Below are 15,188 nucleotides of genomic sequence, written 5' to 3'. Positions count from 1 at the left end.
ATTGATGTTGCTGGGACTGGAGCACTACAAGACCCTGTCCGTCAGTCTCTAAAACAGATTGATGTTGCTGGGACTGGAGCACTACCAGACCCTGTCTGTCAGTCTCTAAAGCAGATTGATGTTGGGACTGGAGCACTACCAGACCCTGTCTGTCAGTCTCTAAAACAGTTTGATGTTGCTGGGACTGGAGCACTACCAGACCCTGTCCGTCAGTCTCTAAAACAGTTTGATGTTGCTGGGACTGGAGCACTACCAGACCCTGTCCGTCAGTCTCTAAAACAGTTTAATGTTGCTGGGGATGGAGCACTACCAGACCCTGTCCGTCAGTCTCTAAAACAGATTGATGTTGCTGGGACTGGAGCACTACCAGACCCTGTCTGTCAGTCTCTAAAACAGATTGATGTTGCTGGGACTGGAGCACTACCAGACCCTGTCTGTCAGTCTCTAAAACAGATTGATGTTGCTGGTACTGGAGCACTACCAGACCCTGTCTGTCAGTCTCTAAAACAGATTGATGTTGCTGGCACTGGAGCACTACAAGACCCTGTCTGTCAGTCTCTAAAACATATTGATGTTGCTGGGACTGGAGCACTACAAGACCCTGTCTGTCAGTCTCTAAAACAGAATGATGTTGCTGGGACTGGACCACTACCAGACCCTGTCCATCAGTCTCTAAAACAGTTTGATGTTGCTGGGACTGGAGCACTACCAGACCCTGTCTGTCAGTCTCTAAAACAGATTGATGTTGCTGGGATTGGAGCACTACAAGACCCTGTCTGTCAGTCTCTAAAACAGATTGATGTTGCTGGGACTGGACCACTACCAGACCCTGTCCATCAGTCTCTAAAACAGTTTGATGTTGCTGGGACTGGAGCACTACCAGACCCTGTCTGTCAGTCTCTAAAACAGTTTAGAGTTGCTGAAAATAATCCTAGAACCCCTGCGGTTAGGCGGAATCCTGCATGTTTCTCAAAATGCATTCTACCGTGCTCCGGGCACGTACATTGGAGCACGGGAGGGTCGGAGTATGAGTCCAAATCAAAGTATGTGAAATGGAGCACTTATTGAACGTGTACTCCGTTTGTACATATTTTGAAGCGTGATTCAATGGAAAGTTTGCAAAGAAAAATGACGCAGCACATAAAAATTAAATATTTTCTTGAACTCAATGGCTGCCACTATTTGAACTGAAGCGAGAGAAAACAAACTCACATCTCATATGTTGCCTGACTACAATATTTTATCTTGATATGTTAATCAATACATGTTGTGTTCATTTTGGCATGGTTACCTGCCTACAATACCCACTGTAGTAGTGTGCATAGGTTGTAAGCCCATAGTAAGGCAATAGAGCTAACTGGCTAGCTACTACTGTTATCTAGCCAGATAGCCACAAATAATCGCTACCCACAAAAAATTGACATCTTACTTGGATAAGGTAATTTTTGCCTTTTATACTATCTGGTTAGCTACATTTTTACAATTCACATATAGCTAGCTGATAGTTATGAAGTAAAATGTTTGCTTTGTGTTTATCTTGTTTAGTCTCTATTGCCATTGTCCTGGGTAGAAGAAGGAGGTTCAGAGAATGGAGTTGGAGTTGATGTCATGGACACGGGCTCCTGGGAGACAGTAGACCTTGGCTGGTCCACAGACCGTAGGCAGGCCAAAATCTCACACCATCTAGCTGCCCACAATGTTGGTTGTTGTGATGGAAGAGAAGGAGCGGGATGGGACTGACTTGGGCAGGGGGGGACGGAGGCTTCTAGCCAGGCTAGCCTGACTCTTCACACCAGCAACAGCGGACGTGGGGGGAGGATGGCCTGAGACCCTTCTGTCTTGAGTCAGCGACCTGCTGAACTGTGGTGGCCGTGGGGGAGTGTATACACCCAAGATCTGTGCTGACTTCCTGGGCTGGTAGATCCATCTCAAGCGGGGCAAAGCTGGATCAGATCTTCTCGGATAGATGAAGGGTGACCAGACTGCCTCCCCGATCTCCTGTCCAGCCTCCCATGGGGCCGTGGAGTTGAGCTGAACATCTGTCTGTTAGATTTGGACAGATCAACGCCACCCAACTCATTGACAGCTTTGCTATAGGAGGCATTTAAAACTGTGATTCAGGTTGCCTGGGTTACAGCAAGGTCGGTGTACTTAGAAAGCAGGTTATCCTTTTCTCTCAGCCGAGCTAACAGCCGGAGGATTTCTTCCCTGAGCTGATTGATGGTGGTGCATTTAGGGCAGACACATCCCTGTTCATTTTCTAGTTCCACCTTATCTTATGATTGTGTGGAAATAATGTCACACCTGAAGCAATTGTTCCCAGCTGTGGATAAACACACCGGTAGGCTAGCACTGCTAGCGTTAGCCTGCTCCATTTTCATGATGGCTAGCACTGCTAGCGTTAGCCTGCTCCATTTTCATGATGGCTAGCACTGCTAGAGTTAGCCTGCTCCGTTTTCATGATGGCTAGCACTGCTAGCGTTAGCCTGCTCCGTTTTCATTATGGCTAGCACTGCTATCGTTAGCCTGCTCCGTTTTCATGATGGATAGCAGCTAACTGCTACTTAACAGGAATCCTGGAGACAAACTTCTGTAAAGGCTGACCGCGTCGCGGTATCCATAGCAATACAAACTTCAGCTATGATTTAGAAACTATTTCATAACAACAACAAACGGAGAGGAGACAGAGTGTAGACAGTACACTGTTCTGTTGCGCGCTCTGATGACGTCTCTGGCAAAAAACATGATCTATTCAAACCTTATCTCCTGTGTTCATTTCATCAAACGCATTTGTCATGACTGTCCTGTGAGGATCCGAATGGGTCAGCTTAATTAAAAATGGCTTATTTCAACCAGACCCTCTCTCACCCACAGAGGTGGAGGAGGGAGCTGCTGGGGTCAGAGCCTTTCAGAGCCTTACAAGCATGAGGCAGAAAGGTCCAACAACCTTCCTAAGAAGGCCTGGTTCCGACAGAGACACGCGGCGAACGAATGCATTTACACGTAAATACATTCATGATTTCTAACTCCAAACGGGCGGCGGTTCGTGTCTATATTATATGATTACTGTGAGAGTAGTTCCTAAAACGTATCAACGATAAGTGTCTCTTTCTCTCTCTCTCTCCCTCCCTCTCCATCACAAGCCGCCATTTATTGAGTCAGTCATCTAGCAACCTTTATCTAATGTATTAATAAGTGTGTATGTTTATTCTCTTTGTTATCATTTAGTTAGCTAGTAAATAAATAATTCAACCAATTTGTGTAGTACTGAATCATAAGTAAGGCTGGGGTTTTTGCAGTTGCAGGAGGTTACGACTGTCAGAATGATGATATGACACGAGATTATGATTAATACGTTGACTGTTTTATGGATGTGATAGGTTAAGACCTTTAGAGTTTAATTCGGGAGATGTTAACTCTTTAAACAACCTTATTCATTTAATCGGGTAATTAAATAAATAACATTCATCAGATTAATGAAAGTAAAGTCACAACATAATCTATAGTCCCAGAGAGAGTATAAATACCTAGGATTTCACTCTGTCAGGTTAGATATGCACTACCGTTCAAAAGTTTGGGGTCACTTAGAAATGTCCTTGTTTTTGAACGAAAAGCACATTTTGTTGTCCATTAAAATAACATCAAATGAATCAGAAATACAGTGTAGACATTGTTAATGTTGTAAATGACTATTGTAGTTGGAAACGGCAGATTTGTAATGGAATATCTACATAGGCGTACAGAGGCCCATTATCAGCAACCATCACTCCTGTGTTCCAATGGCACGTTGTGTTAGCTAATCCAAGTTTATAATTTTAAAAGAAGGCCAGTTTTAAAGAAGGCCAGTTTTATTGCTTCTTTATTCAGGACAACAGTTTTCAGCTGTGCTAACATAATTGCAAAAGGGTTTTCTAATGATCAATTTGCCTTTTAAAATTATAAACTTGGATTAGCTAACACAATGTGCCATTGGAACACAGGAGTGATGGTTACTGATAATGGGCCTCTCTACGCTATTCCATTAAAAATAGTTTCCAACTACAATAGTCATAGTCATTTACATTAACAATGTCTACCCTGTATTTCTGGTCAATTTGATATTATTTTAATGGACAACTAAATGTGCTTTTCTTTCCAAAAACAAGGACATTTCTAAGTGACCCCAAACCTTTGAACGGTAGTGTACATGATGAGAGGGTAGAGTTGGATGGAATACATCATAGGGAATTATTATTCTTTCCCGAAGAGAGAGCATGGGAGCACTGATTGAAAAGTGTGGATATCCACCAAGCCACTGATGAGATCCCTGTAAGGTAACACATGCATCAGGGAAAAATAAAATGAGATTGTAGAGTCTTTTTCAAGGTGAAAACGGACCGACTGGATTTCAGAATAACCGCGTCCTGTTTTCATCAAGAACACGACCTTTGGAAATCACTGTAATGGTGTATGCTGGTCGGGAATCTGTCCGTCACACGTCCTTCTTTATTAATATGGCAGGATGACATCATCACGAACAACAAAACAACCTCCCACATACAGACATCAACAATAACCCAGACAACCATTATTTTGTTTTTTTTTAACTAATTTTTTGCCTTCCCTTTTAGCAAGCTCACATTGGGAAGAGCCAATAATGGCATGCTTGATTGATTGATTGATACCTTACCCGTTGTTCCTGACAGGATACGAAGGTCTGGAAGCCCGGGGCCACACCGAAACCCAGTTGGTCAATGAAGGGAGGCTCGTCCTGTGTGTGGATCTGAACCTTGATGCCCGCCTCGAACGACGTCTCATCTGGAGAGAGGAAGAGAAAGATGAGAAACTTGCATCCCAAAAAACAGACGTCAGAAACAGCATGGTCAGTGTATTAATCAGTCTGATTTCATTCAACTGGACAGAGAAAAAACATGAAATTAGTAACCTGAAAATCTGACTACAGTAAGGAATCAGAAGAACAGATTGATCTCAAAATGATGTATACTCTATTGTTGATGTTTCCCCTGTGTACTAGCCTGCCCTTATCCCCTATCCATCCCCTATCCATCCCCAATCCATCCCCTAACTATCCCCAATCCATCCCCAATCATCCCCTAAATATCCCCAATCCATCCCCTAACTATCCCCAATCCATCCCCTAACTATCCCCAATCCATCCCCTAACTATCCACAATCCATCCCCTAACTATCCCCAATCCATCCCCAAATCCACCCCCCATCCATCCCCAATCCATCCCCTAACTATCCCCAATCCATCCCCTAACTATCCCCAATCCATCCCCCATCTATCCCCAATCCATCCCCTAACTATCCCCAATCCATCCCCTAACTATCCCCAACCCATCCTCTAACTATCCCCAATCCATCCCCAATCCATCCCCCATCCATCCCCAATCCATCCCCTAACTATCCCCAATCCATCCCCTAACTATCCCCAATCCATCCCCTAACTATCCACAATCCATCCCCTAACTATCCCCAATCCATCCCCAAATCCATCCCCCATCCATCCACAATCCATCCCCTAACTATCCCCAATCCATCCCCTAACTATCCCCAATCCATCCCCCATCCATCCCCAATCCATCCCCTAACTATCCCCAATCCATCCCCTAACTATCCCCAACCCATCCTCTAACTATCCCCAATCCATCCCCAATCCATCCCCCATCCATCCCCAATCCATCCCCTAACTATCCCCAACCCATCCCCTAACTATCCCCTTTCCATCCCCAATCCATCCACAATCCATCCCCTAACCATCCCCAATCCATCCCCAATCCATCCCCTATCCATCCCCAATCCATCCTCAATCCATCCCCTAACTATCCTCAATCCATCCCCTAACTATCCCCTTTCCATTCCCCATCCATCCACAATCCATCCCTTAACCATCCCCAATCCATCCCCTAACTATTCCCAATCCATCCCCAATCCATCCCCCATCCATCCCCTAACTATCCCCAATCCATCCCCAATCCATCCCCTATCCATCCCCAATCCATCCTCAATCCATCCCCTAACTATCCCCAATCCATCCCCAATCCATCCCCTAACTATCCCCAATCCATCCCCTAACTATCTCCAATCCATCCCCTATCCATCCCCAATCCATCCCCATCCATCCCCAATCCATCCCCTAACTATCCCCAATCCATCCCCAATCCATCCCCTAACTATCCCCAATCCATCCCCTAACTATCCCCAATCCATCCCACATCCATCCATCCCCAACCCATCCCATATCCATCCCCAATCCATCCCCAATCCATCCCCTAACTATCCCCAATCCATCCCCTAACTATCCCCAATCCATCCCCTAACTATCCCCTATCCATCCCCAATCATCCCCTAAATATCCCAATCCATCCCCTACTATCCCCAATCCATCCCCTAACTATCCCCAATCCATCCCCTAACTATCCCCAATCCATCCCCTAACTATCCCCAATCCATAACCTAACTATCCCCAATCCATCCCCTAACTATCCTCAACCCATCCCCTAACTATCCCCAATCCATCCCCAAATCCATCCCCCATCCATCCCCAATCCATCCCCTAACTATCCCCAACCCATCCCTTAACTATCCCCAATCCATCCCCCATCCATCCCCAATCCATCCCCTAACTATCCCCAATACATCCCCAATCCATCCCCTATCCATCCCCAATCCATCCTAAATCCATCCCCTAACTATCCCCAATCCATCCCCAATCCATCCCCTAACTATCCCCAATCCATCCCAAATCCATCCCCTAACTATTCCCAATCCATCCCCAATCCATCCCCCATCCATCCCCAATCCATCCCCTAACTATCCCCAATCCATCCCCAATCCATCCCCTATCCATCCCCAATCCATCCTCAATCCATCCCCTAACTATCCCCTAACTATCCCCAATCCATCCCCAATCCATCCCCTAACTATCCCCTATCCATTCCCAATCCATCCCCAATCCATCCCCTAACTATCCCCAATCCATCCCCTAACTATCCCCAATCCATCCCCGAACTATCCCCTATATATCCCCAATCATCCCCTAAATATCCCCAATCCATCCCCTACTATCCCCAATCCATCCCCTAACTATCCCCAATCCTTCCCCTAACTATCCCCAATCCATCCCCTAACTATCCCCAATCCATAACCTAACTATCCCCAATCCATCCCCTAACTATCCTCAACCCATCCCCTAACTATCCCCAATCCATCCCCAAATCCATCCCCCATCCATCCCCAATCCATCCCCTAACTATCCCCAACCCATCCCTTAACTATCCCCAATCCATCCCCCATCCATCCCCAATCCATCCCCTAACTATCCCCAATCCATCCCCAATCCATCCCCTATCCATCCCCAATCCATCCTCAATCCATCCCCTAACTATCCCCAATCCATCCCCAATCCATCCCCTAACTATCCCCAATCCATCCCCAATCCATCCCCTAACTATTCCCAATCCATCCCCAATCCATCCCCCATCCATCCCCAATCCATCCCCTAACTATCCCCAATCCATCCCCAATCCGTCCCCTATCCATCCCCAATCCATCCTCAATCCATCCCCTAACTATCCCCTAACTATCCCCAATCCATCCCCAATCCATCCCCTAACTATCCCCAATCCATCCCCAGTCCATCCCCTAATTATCCCCAATCCATCCGCTAACTATCCCCAATCCATCCCCTAACTATCCCCAATCCATCCCCTAACTATCCCCAATCCATCCCCCATCCATCCCCTAACTATCCCCAATCCATCCCCAATCCATCCCCTAAATATCCCCAATCCATCCCCAATCCATCCCCTAACTATCCCCAATCCATCCCCAATCCATCCCCAATCCATCCCCTAACTATCCCCAATCCATCCCCTAACTATCCCCAATCCATCCCCTAACTATCCCCAATCCATCCCCTAACTATCTCCAATCCATCCCCTATCCATCCCCAATCCATCCCCCATCCATCCCCAATCCATTCCCTAACTATCCCCAATCCATCCCCAATCCATCCCCTAACTATCCCCAATCCATCCCCAATCCATCCCCTAACTATCCCCAATCCATCCCAAATCCATCCCCTAACTATTCCCAATCCATCCCCAATCCATCCCCCATCCATCCCCAATCCATCCCCTAACTATCCCCAATCCATCCCCAATCCATCCCCTATCCATCCCCAATCCATCCTCAATCCATCCCCTAACTATCCCCTAACTATCCCCAATCCATCCCCAATCCATCCCCTAACTATCCCCTATCCATCCCCAATCCATCCCCAATCCATCCCCTAACTATCCCCAATCCATCCCCTAACTATCCCCAATCCATCCCCGAACTATCCCCTATCCATCCCCAATCATCCCCTAAATATCCCCAATCCATCCCCTACTATCCCCAATCCATCCCCTAACTATCCCCAATCCTTCCCCTAACTATCCCCAATCCATCCCCTAACTATCCCCAATCCATAACCTAACTATCCCCAATCCATCCCCTAACTATCCTCAACCCATCCCCTAACTATCCCCAATCCATCCCCAAATCCATCCCCCATCCATCCCCAATCCATCCCCTAACTATCCCCAACCCATCCCTTAACTATCCCCAATCCATCCCCCATCCATCCCCAATCCATCCCCTAACTATCCCCAATCCATCCCCAATCCATCCCCTATCCATCCCCAATCCATCCTCAATCCATCCCCTAACTATCCCCAATCCATCCCCAATCCATCCCCTAACTATCCCCAATCCATCCCCAATCCATCCCCTAACTATTCCCAATCCATCCCCAATCCATCCCCCATCCATCCCCAATCCATCCCCTAACTATCCCCAATCCATCCCCAATCCGTCCCCTATCCATCCCCAATCCATCCTCAATCCATCCCCTAACTATCCCCTAACTATCCCCAATCCATCCCCAATCCATCCCCTAACTATCCCCAATCCATCCCCAGTCCATCCCCTAATTATCCCCAATCCATCCGCTAACTATCCCCAATCCATCCCCTAACTATCCCCAATCCATCCCCTAACTATCCCCAATCCATCCCCCATCCATCCCCTAACTATCCCCAATCCATCCCCAATCCATCCCCTAAATATCCCCAATCCATCCCCAATCCATCCCCTAACTATCCCCAATCCATCCCCAATCCATCCCCAATCCATCCCCTAACTATCCCCAATCCATCCCCTAACTATCCCCAATCCATCCCCTAACTATCCCCAATCCATCCCCTAACTATCTCCAATCCATCCCCTATCCATCCCCAATCCATCCCCCATCCATCCCCAATCCATTCCCTAACTATCCCCAATCCATCCCCAATCCATCCCCTAACTATCCCCAATCCATCCCCAATCCATCCCCTAACTATCCCCAATCCATCCCCAGTCCATCCCCTAACTATCCCCAATACATCCCCAATACATCCCCTAATTATCCCCTATCCATCCCCTAACTATCCCCAATCCATCCCCTAACTATCCCCAATCCATCCCCAATCCATCCCCCATCCATACCCAATCCATCCCCTAACTATCCCCAATCCATCCCCAATCCATCCCCTAACTATTCCCAATCCATCCCCTAACTATCTCCAATCCATCCCCTATCCATCCCCAATCAATCCCCCATCCATCCCCAATCCATCCCCTACCTATCCCAAATCCACTCCCAATCCATCCCCTAACTATCTCCAATCCATCCCTTTCCATCCCCAATCCATCCCCCATCCATACCCAATCCATCCCCTAACTATCCCCAATCCATCCCCAATCCATCCCCTAACTATTCCTAATCCATCCCCTAACTATCTCCAATCCATCCCCTATCCATCCCCCATCCATCCCCAATCCATCCCCTACCTATCCCCAATCCATGCCCTAACTATCCCCAATCCATCCCCAATCCATCCCCTAACTATCCCCAATCCATCCCCTAACTATCCCCAATCCGTCCCCTAACTATCCCCTATCCATCCCCTAACACTCCCCAATCCATCCCCAATCCATCCCCAATCCATCCGCCATCCATCTCCAATCCATCCCCTAACTATCCCCAATCCATCCCCTAACTATCCCCAATCCATCCCCTAACTATCCCCAATCCATCCCCTAACTATCCCCAATCCATCCCCTAACTATCCCCAATCCATCCCCAATCCACCCCCTAACTATCCCCAATCCATCCCAGATCCATCCCCTAACTATCCCCAATCCATCCCCAATCCATCCCCTAATTATCCCCAATCCATCCCCTAACTATCCCCAATCCATCCCCTAACTATCCCCAATCCATCCCCAATCCATCCCCTAACTATCTCCAATCCATCCCCTATCCATCCCCAATCCATCCCCCATCTATCCCCAATCCATCCCCTAACTATCCCCAATCCATCCACAATCCATCCCCTAACTATCCCCAATCCATCCCCAATCCATCCCCTAACTATCCCCAATCCATCCCCAATCCATCCCCTAACTATCCCCAATCCATCCCCTAACTATCTCCAATCCATCCCCAATCTATCCCCTAACTATCCCCAATCCATCCCCTAACTATCCCCAATCCATCCCCTAACTATCCCCAATCCATCCCCTAACTATCCACTAACTATCCCCAATCCATCCCCAATCCATCCCCTAACTATCCCCAATCCGTCCCCTAACTATCCCCTATCCATCCCCTAACACTCCCCAATCCATCCCCAATCCATCCGCCATCCATCTCCAATCCATCCCCTAACTATCCCCAATCCATCCCCAATCCATCCCCTAACTATCCCCAATCCATCCCCTAACTATCCCCAATCCATCCCCTAACTATCCCCAATCCATCCCCTAACTATCCCCAATCCATCCCCAATCCACCCCCTAACTATCCCCAATCCATCCCCAATCCATCCCCTAACTATCCCCAATCCATCCCCAATCCATCCCCTAATTATCCCCAATCCATCCCCTAACTATCCCCAATCCATCCCCTAACTATCCCCAATCCATCCCCAATCCATCCCCTAACTATCTCCAATCCATCCCCTATCCATCCCCAATCCATCCCCCATCTATCCCCAATCCATCCCCTAACTATCCCCAATCCATCCACAATCCATCCCCTAACTATCCCCAATCCATCCCCAATCCATCCCCTAACTATCCCCAATCCATCCCCTAACTATCCCCTATCCATCCCCAACCCATCCCCAATCCATCCCCTAACTATCCCCAATCCATCCCCTAACTATCCCCAATCCATCCCCTAACTATCCCCAATCCATCCCCTAACTATCTACAATCCATCCCCAATCTATCCCCTAACTATCCCCAATCCATCCCCTAACTATCCCCAATCCATCCCCTAACTATCCCCAATCCATCCCCTAACTATCCACTAACTATCCCCAATCCATCCCCAATCCATCCCCTAACTATCTCCAATCCATCCCCTAACTATCCCCAATCCATCCCCTAACTATCCCCAATCCATCCCCAATCCATCCCCTAACTATCCCCAATCCATCCCCTAACTATCCCCAACCCATCCCCTATCCATCCCCAATCCATCCCCTAACTATCCCCAATCCATCCCCTATCCATCCCCAATCCATCCCCTAACTATCCCCTATCCATCCCCTATCATCCCCAATCCATCCCCTAACTATCCCCAATCCATCCCCTAACTATCCCCTATCTATCCCCTGGCACCCTACTATCGACATAGTGCAGTAGGTCTATTCCTGAACGGATCCCTACGTTAGCGCAAGATACTCTTAGTGGACAAAACATTAGGAACACCTTGTCTTTCCATGACATAGACTGACCAGGTGAATCCAGGTGGAAGTTATGATCCCTTATTGATGTCACTTGTTAAAACCACTTCAATCAGTGTAGATGGAGGAGAGGAGACCAGCTAAAGAAGGATTTTTAACCCTTGAGACAATTGAGACATGTATTGTGTCTGTGTGCCATTCAGAGGGTGAATGGGCCAAGGCAAATGCCTTTGAACGGGATGTGGTAGTAGGTTGCAGTCAAGAACTGCAACGCCGCTGGGTATTTCACGCTTCATTACAGTGTCCTGTGTGTATCAACCCAAAGGACATCCAGCCAACTTGACACAACTGTGGTAATCATTGGAGTCAACATGGGCCAGCATCCCTGTGGAGCGCTTTTCGCATCTTGTAGAGTCTGTTCCCCGGCGAGGAAGCCATATATTTATCATGAGCAGATGGGAGGCTGTAATAGTGGCCATGCTGTACCACCTGAGACCATGTACCACCTGGGAGGGGCTGCGCACACACACACACACACACACACACACACACACACACACACACACACACACACACACACACACACACACACACACACACACACACACACACACACACACACACACACACACACACACTAACCGTTGCCTTTTGGTATGTCAAACAGAATATAACAATATTTCTAGTATGCATACGTGTCATGGTGGCTATAAAAATGATGCGATGAGTACGGTTTTAGAATGATTGGAACATTTAAAAGACATTCTGGAATAGGGGGAATGGAATGAAGAAGTCCCTCGTACCTCTCTTTCTCATTGCCAGTCTTTCCCTGTCTCGCTCTCTCATTACCAGTCTCTCTCTCTCTCATTACCAGTCTCTCTCTCTCTCTCTCATTACCAGTCTCTCCCTCTCTCTCTCATTACCAGTCTCTCTCTCTCTCTCTCTCTCTGTCTCTCTCTCTCTCTAAATTCAAAGGGCTTTATTAACATAGGAAACATATGTTTACATTGCTAAAGCAAATGGAATAGGCAATAAACAAAAGTGAAATAAACAAGGGAAACATTAGTAAACATTACACTTTACACTAAAACAAAAGTTTTAAAAGTATATAGACATTTCAAATGATGCATTATTGTCTATGTACAGTGTTGTAACAATGTGCAAATAGTTGAAGTATGAAAGGTAAAATAAATAAACAGATAAATATACAGTGCCTTGCGAAAGTATTCGGCCCCCTTGAACTTTGCGACCTTTTGCCACATTTCAGGCTTCAAACATAAATATATAAAACTGTATTTTTTTGTGAAGAATCAACAACAAGTGGGACACAATCATGAAGTGGAACGACATTTATTGGATATTTCAAACTTTTTTAACAAATCAAAAACTGAAAAATTGGGCGTGCAAAATTATTCAGCCCCTTTACTTTCAGTGCAGCAAACTCTCTCCAGAAGTTCAGTGAGGATCTCTGAATGATCCAATGTTGACCTAAATGACTAATGATGATAAATACAATCCACCTGTGTGTAATCAAGTCTCTGTATAAATGCACCTGCACTGTGATAGTCTCAGAGGTCCGTTAAAAGCGCAGAGAGCATCATGAAGAACAAGGAACACACCAGGCAGGTCCGAGATACTGTTGTGAAGAAGTTTAAAGCCGGATTTGGATACAAAAAGATTTCCCAAGCTTTAAACATCCCAAGGAGCACTGTGTAAGTGATAATATTGAAATGGAAGGAGTATCAGACCACTGCAAATCTACCAAGACCTGGCCGTCCCTCTAAACTTTCAGCTCATACAAGGAGAAGACTGATCAGAGATGCAGCCAAGAGGCCCATGATCACTCTGGAGGAACTGCAGAGATCTACAGCTGAGGTGGGAGACTCTGTCCATAGGACAACAATCAGTCGTATATTGCACAAATCTGGCCTTTATGGAAGAGTGGCAAGAAGAAAGCCATTTCTTAAAGATATCCATAAAAAGTGTTGTTTAAAGTTTGCCACAAGCCACCTGGGAGACTCACCAGGTGAGAGACTAGTCAAGGACCATATCACCTCCACCCTACCTGACACCCTAGACCCACTCCAATTTGCTTACCGCCCAAATAGGTCCACAGACGATGCAATCTCAACCACACTGCACACTGCCCTAACCCATCTGGACAAGAGGAATACCTATGTGAGAATGCTGTTCATCGACTACAGCTCGGCATTCAACACCATAGTACCCTCCAAGCTCGTCATCAAGCTCGAGACCCTGGGTCTCGACCCCGCCCTGTGCAACTGGGTACTGGACTTCCTGACGGGCCGCCCCCAGGTGGTGAGGGTAGGCAACAACATCTCCTCCCCGCTGATCCTCAACACTGGGGCCCCACAAGGTTGCGTTCTGAGCCCTCTCCTGTACTCCCTGTTCACCCACGACTGCGTGGCCACGCACGCCTCCAACTCAATCATCAAGTTTGCGGACGACACAACAGTGGTAGGCTTGATTACCAACAACGATGAGACGGCCTACAGGGAGGAGGTGAGGGCCCTCGGAGTGTGGTGTCAGGAAAACAACCTCACACTCAACGTCAACAAAACTAAGGAGATGATTGTGGACTTCAGGAAACAGCAGAGGGAACACCCCCCTATCCACATCGATGGAACAGTAGTGGAGAGGGTAGCAAGTTTTAAGTTCCTCGGCATACACATCACAGACAAACTGAATTGGTCCACTCACACAGACAGCATCGTGAAGAAGGCGCAGCAGCGCCTCTTCAACCTCAGGAGGCTGAAGAAATTCGGCTTGTCACCAAAAGCACTCACAAACTTCTACAGATGCACAATCGAGAGCATCCTGGCGGGCTGTATCACCGCCTGGTATGGCAACTGCACCGCCCTCAACCGTAAGGCTCTCCAGAGGGTAGTGAGGTCTGCACAACGCATCACCGGGGGCAAACTACCTGCCCTCCAGGACACCTACACCACCCGATGTCACAGGAAGGCCATAAAGATCATCAAGGACATCAACCACCCGAGCCACTGCCTGTTCACCCCGCTATCATCCAGAAGGCGAGGTCAGTACAGGTGCATCAAAGCTGGGACCGAGAGACTGAAAAACAGCTTCTATCTCAAGGCCATCAGACTGTTAAACAGCCACCACTAACACTGAGTGGCTGCTGCCAACACACTGACACTGACTCAACTCCAGCCACTTTAATAATGGGAATTGATGGGAAATGATGTAAATATATCACTAGCCACTTTAAACAATGCTACCTTATATAAATGTTACTTACCCTACATTATTCATCTCATACGCATACGTATATACTGTACTCTATATCATCGACGGTATCCTTATGTAATACATGTATCACTAGCCACTTTATACTATACTATGCCACTTTGTTTACATACT

General features: G+C 47.2%; 1 protein-coding gene across 1 annotated transcript in view; it reads right to left on the bottom strand.

Moving 5' to 3' along the window:
• LOC139371449 (acid-sensing ion channel 1-like) overlaps nucleotides 1–15,188 on the bottom strand; it is a 453,322-nt gene that overhangs the window by 35,553 nt on the left and 402,581 nt on the right. Inside the window, exon 4 of the mRNA XM_071111871.1 lies at nucleotides 4,670–4,797. Coding sequence (XP_070967972.1) covers nucleotides 4,670–4,797 — 128 coding nt within the window. The remainder of the gene's footprint in view (nucleotides 1–4,669; nucleotides 4,798–15,188) is intronic.

Source organism: Oncorhynchus clarkii, chromosome 17 (assembly GCF_045791955.1).
Source record: "Oncorhynchus clarkii lewisi isolate Uvic-CL-2024 chromosome 17, UVic_Ocla_1.0, whole genome shotgun sequence".
Lineage (NCBI taxonomy): Eukaryota > Metazoa > Chordata > Actinopteri > Salmoniformes > Salmonidae > Oncorhynchus > Oncorhynchus clarkii.
Note: the sequence above shows the minus strand (reverse complement) of the source record. Positions and strands in the feature narration are given on the sequence as shown.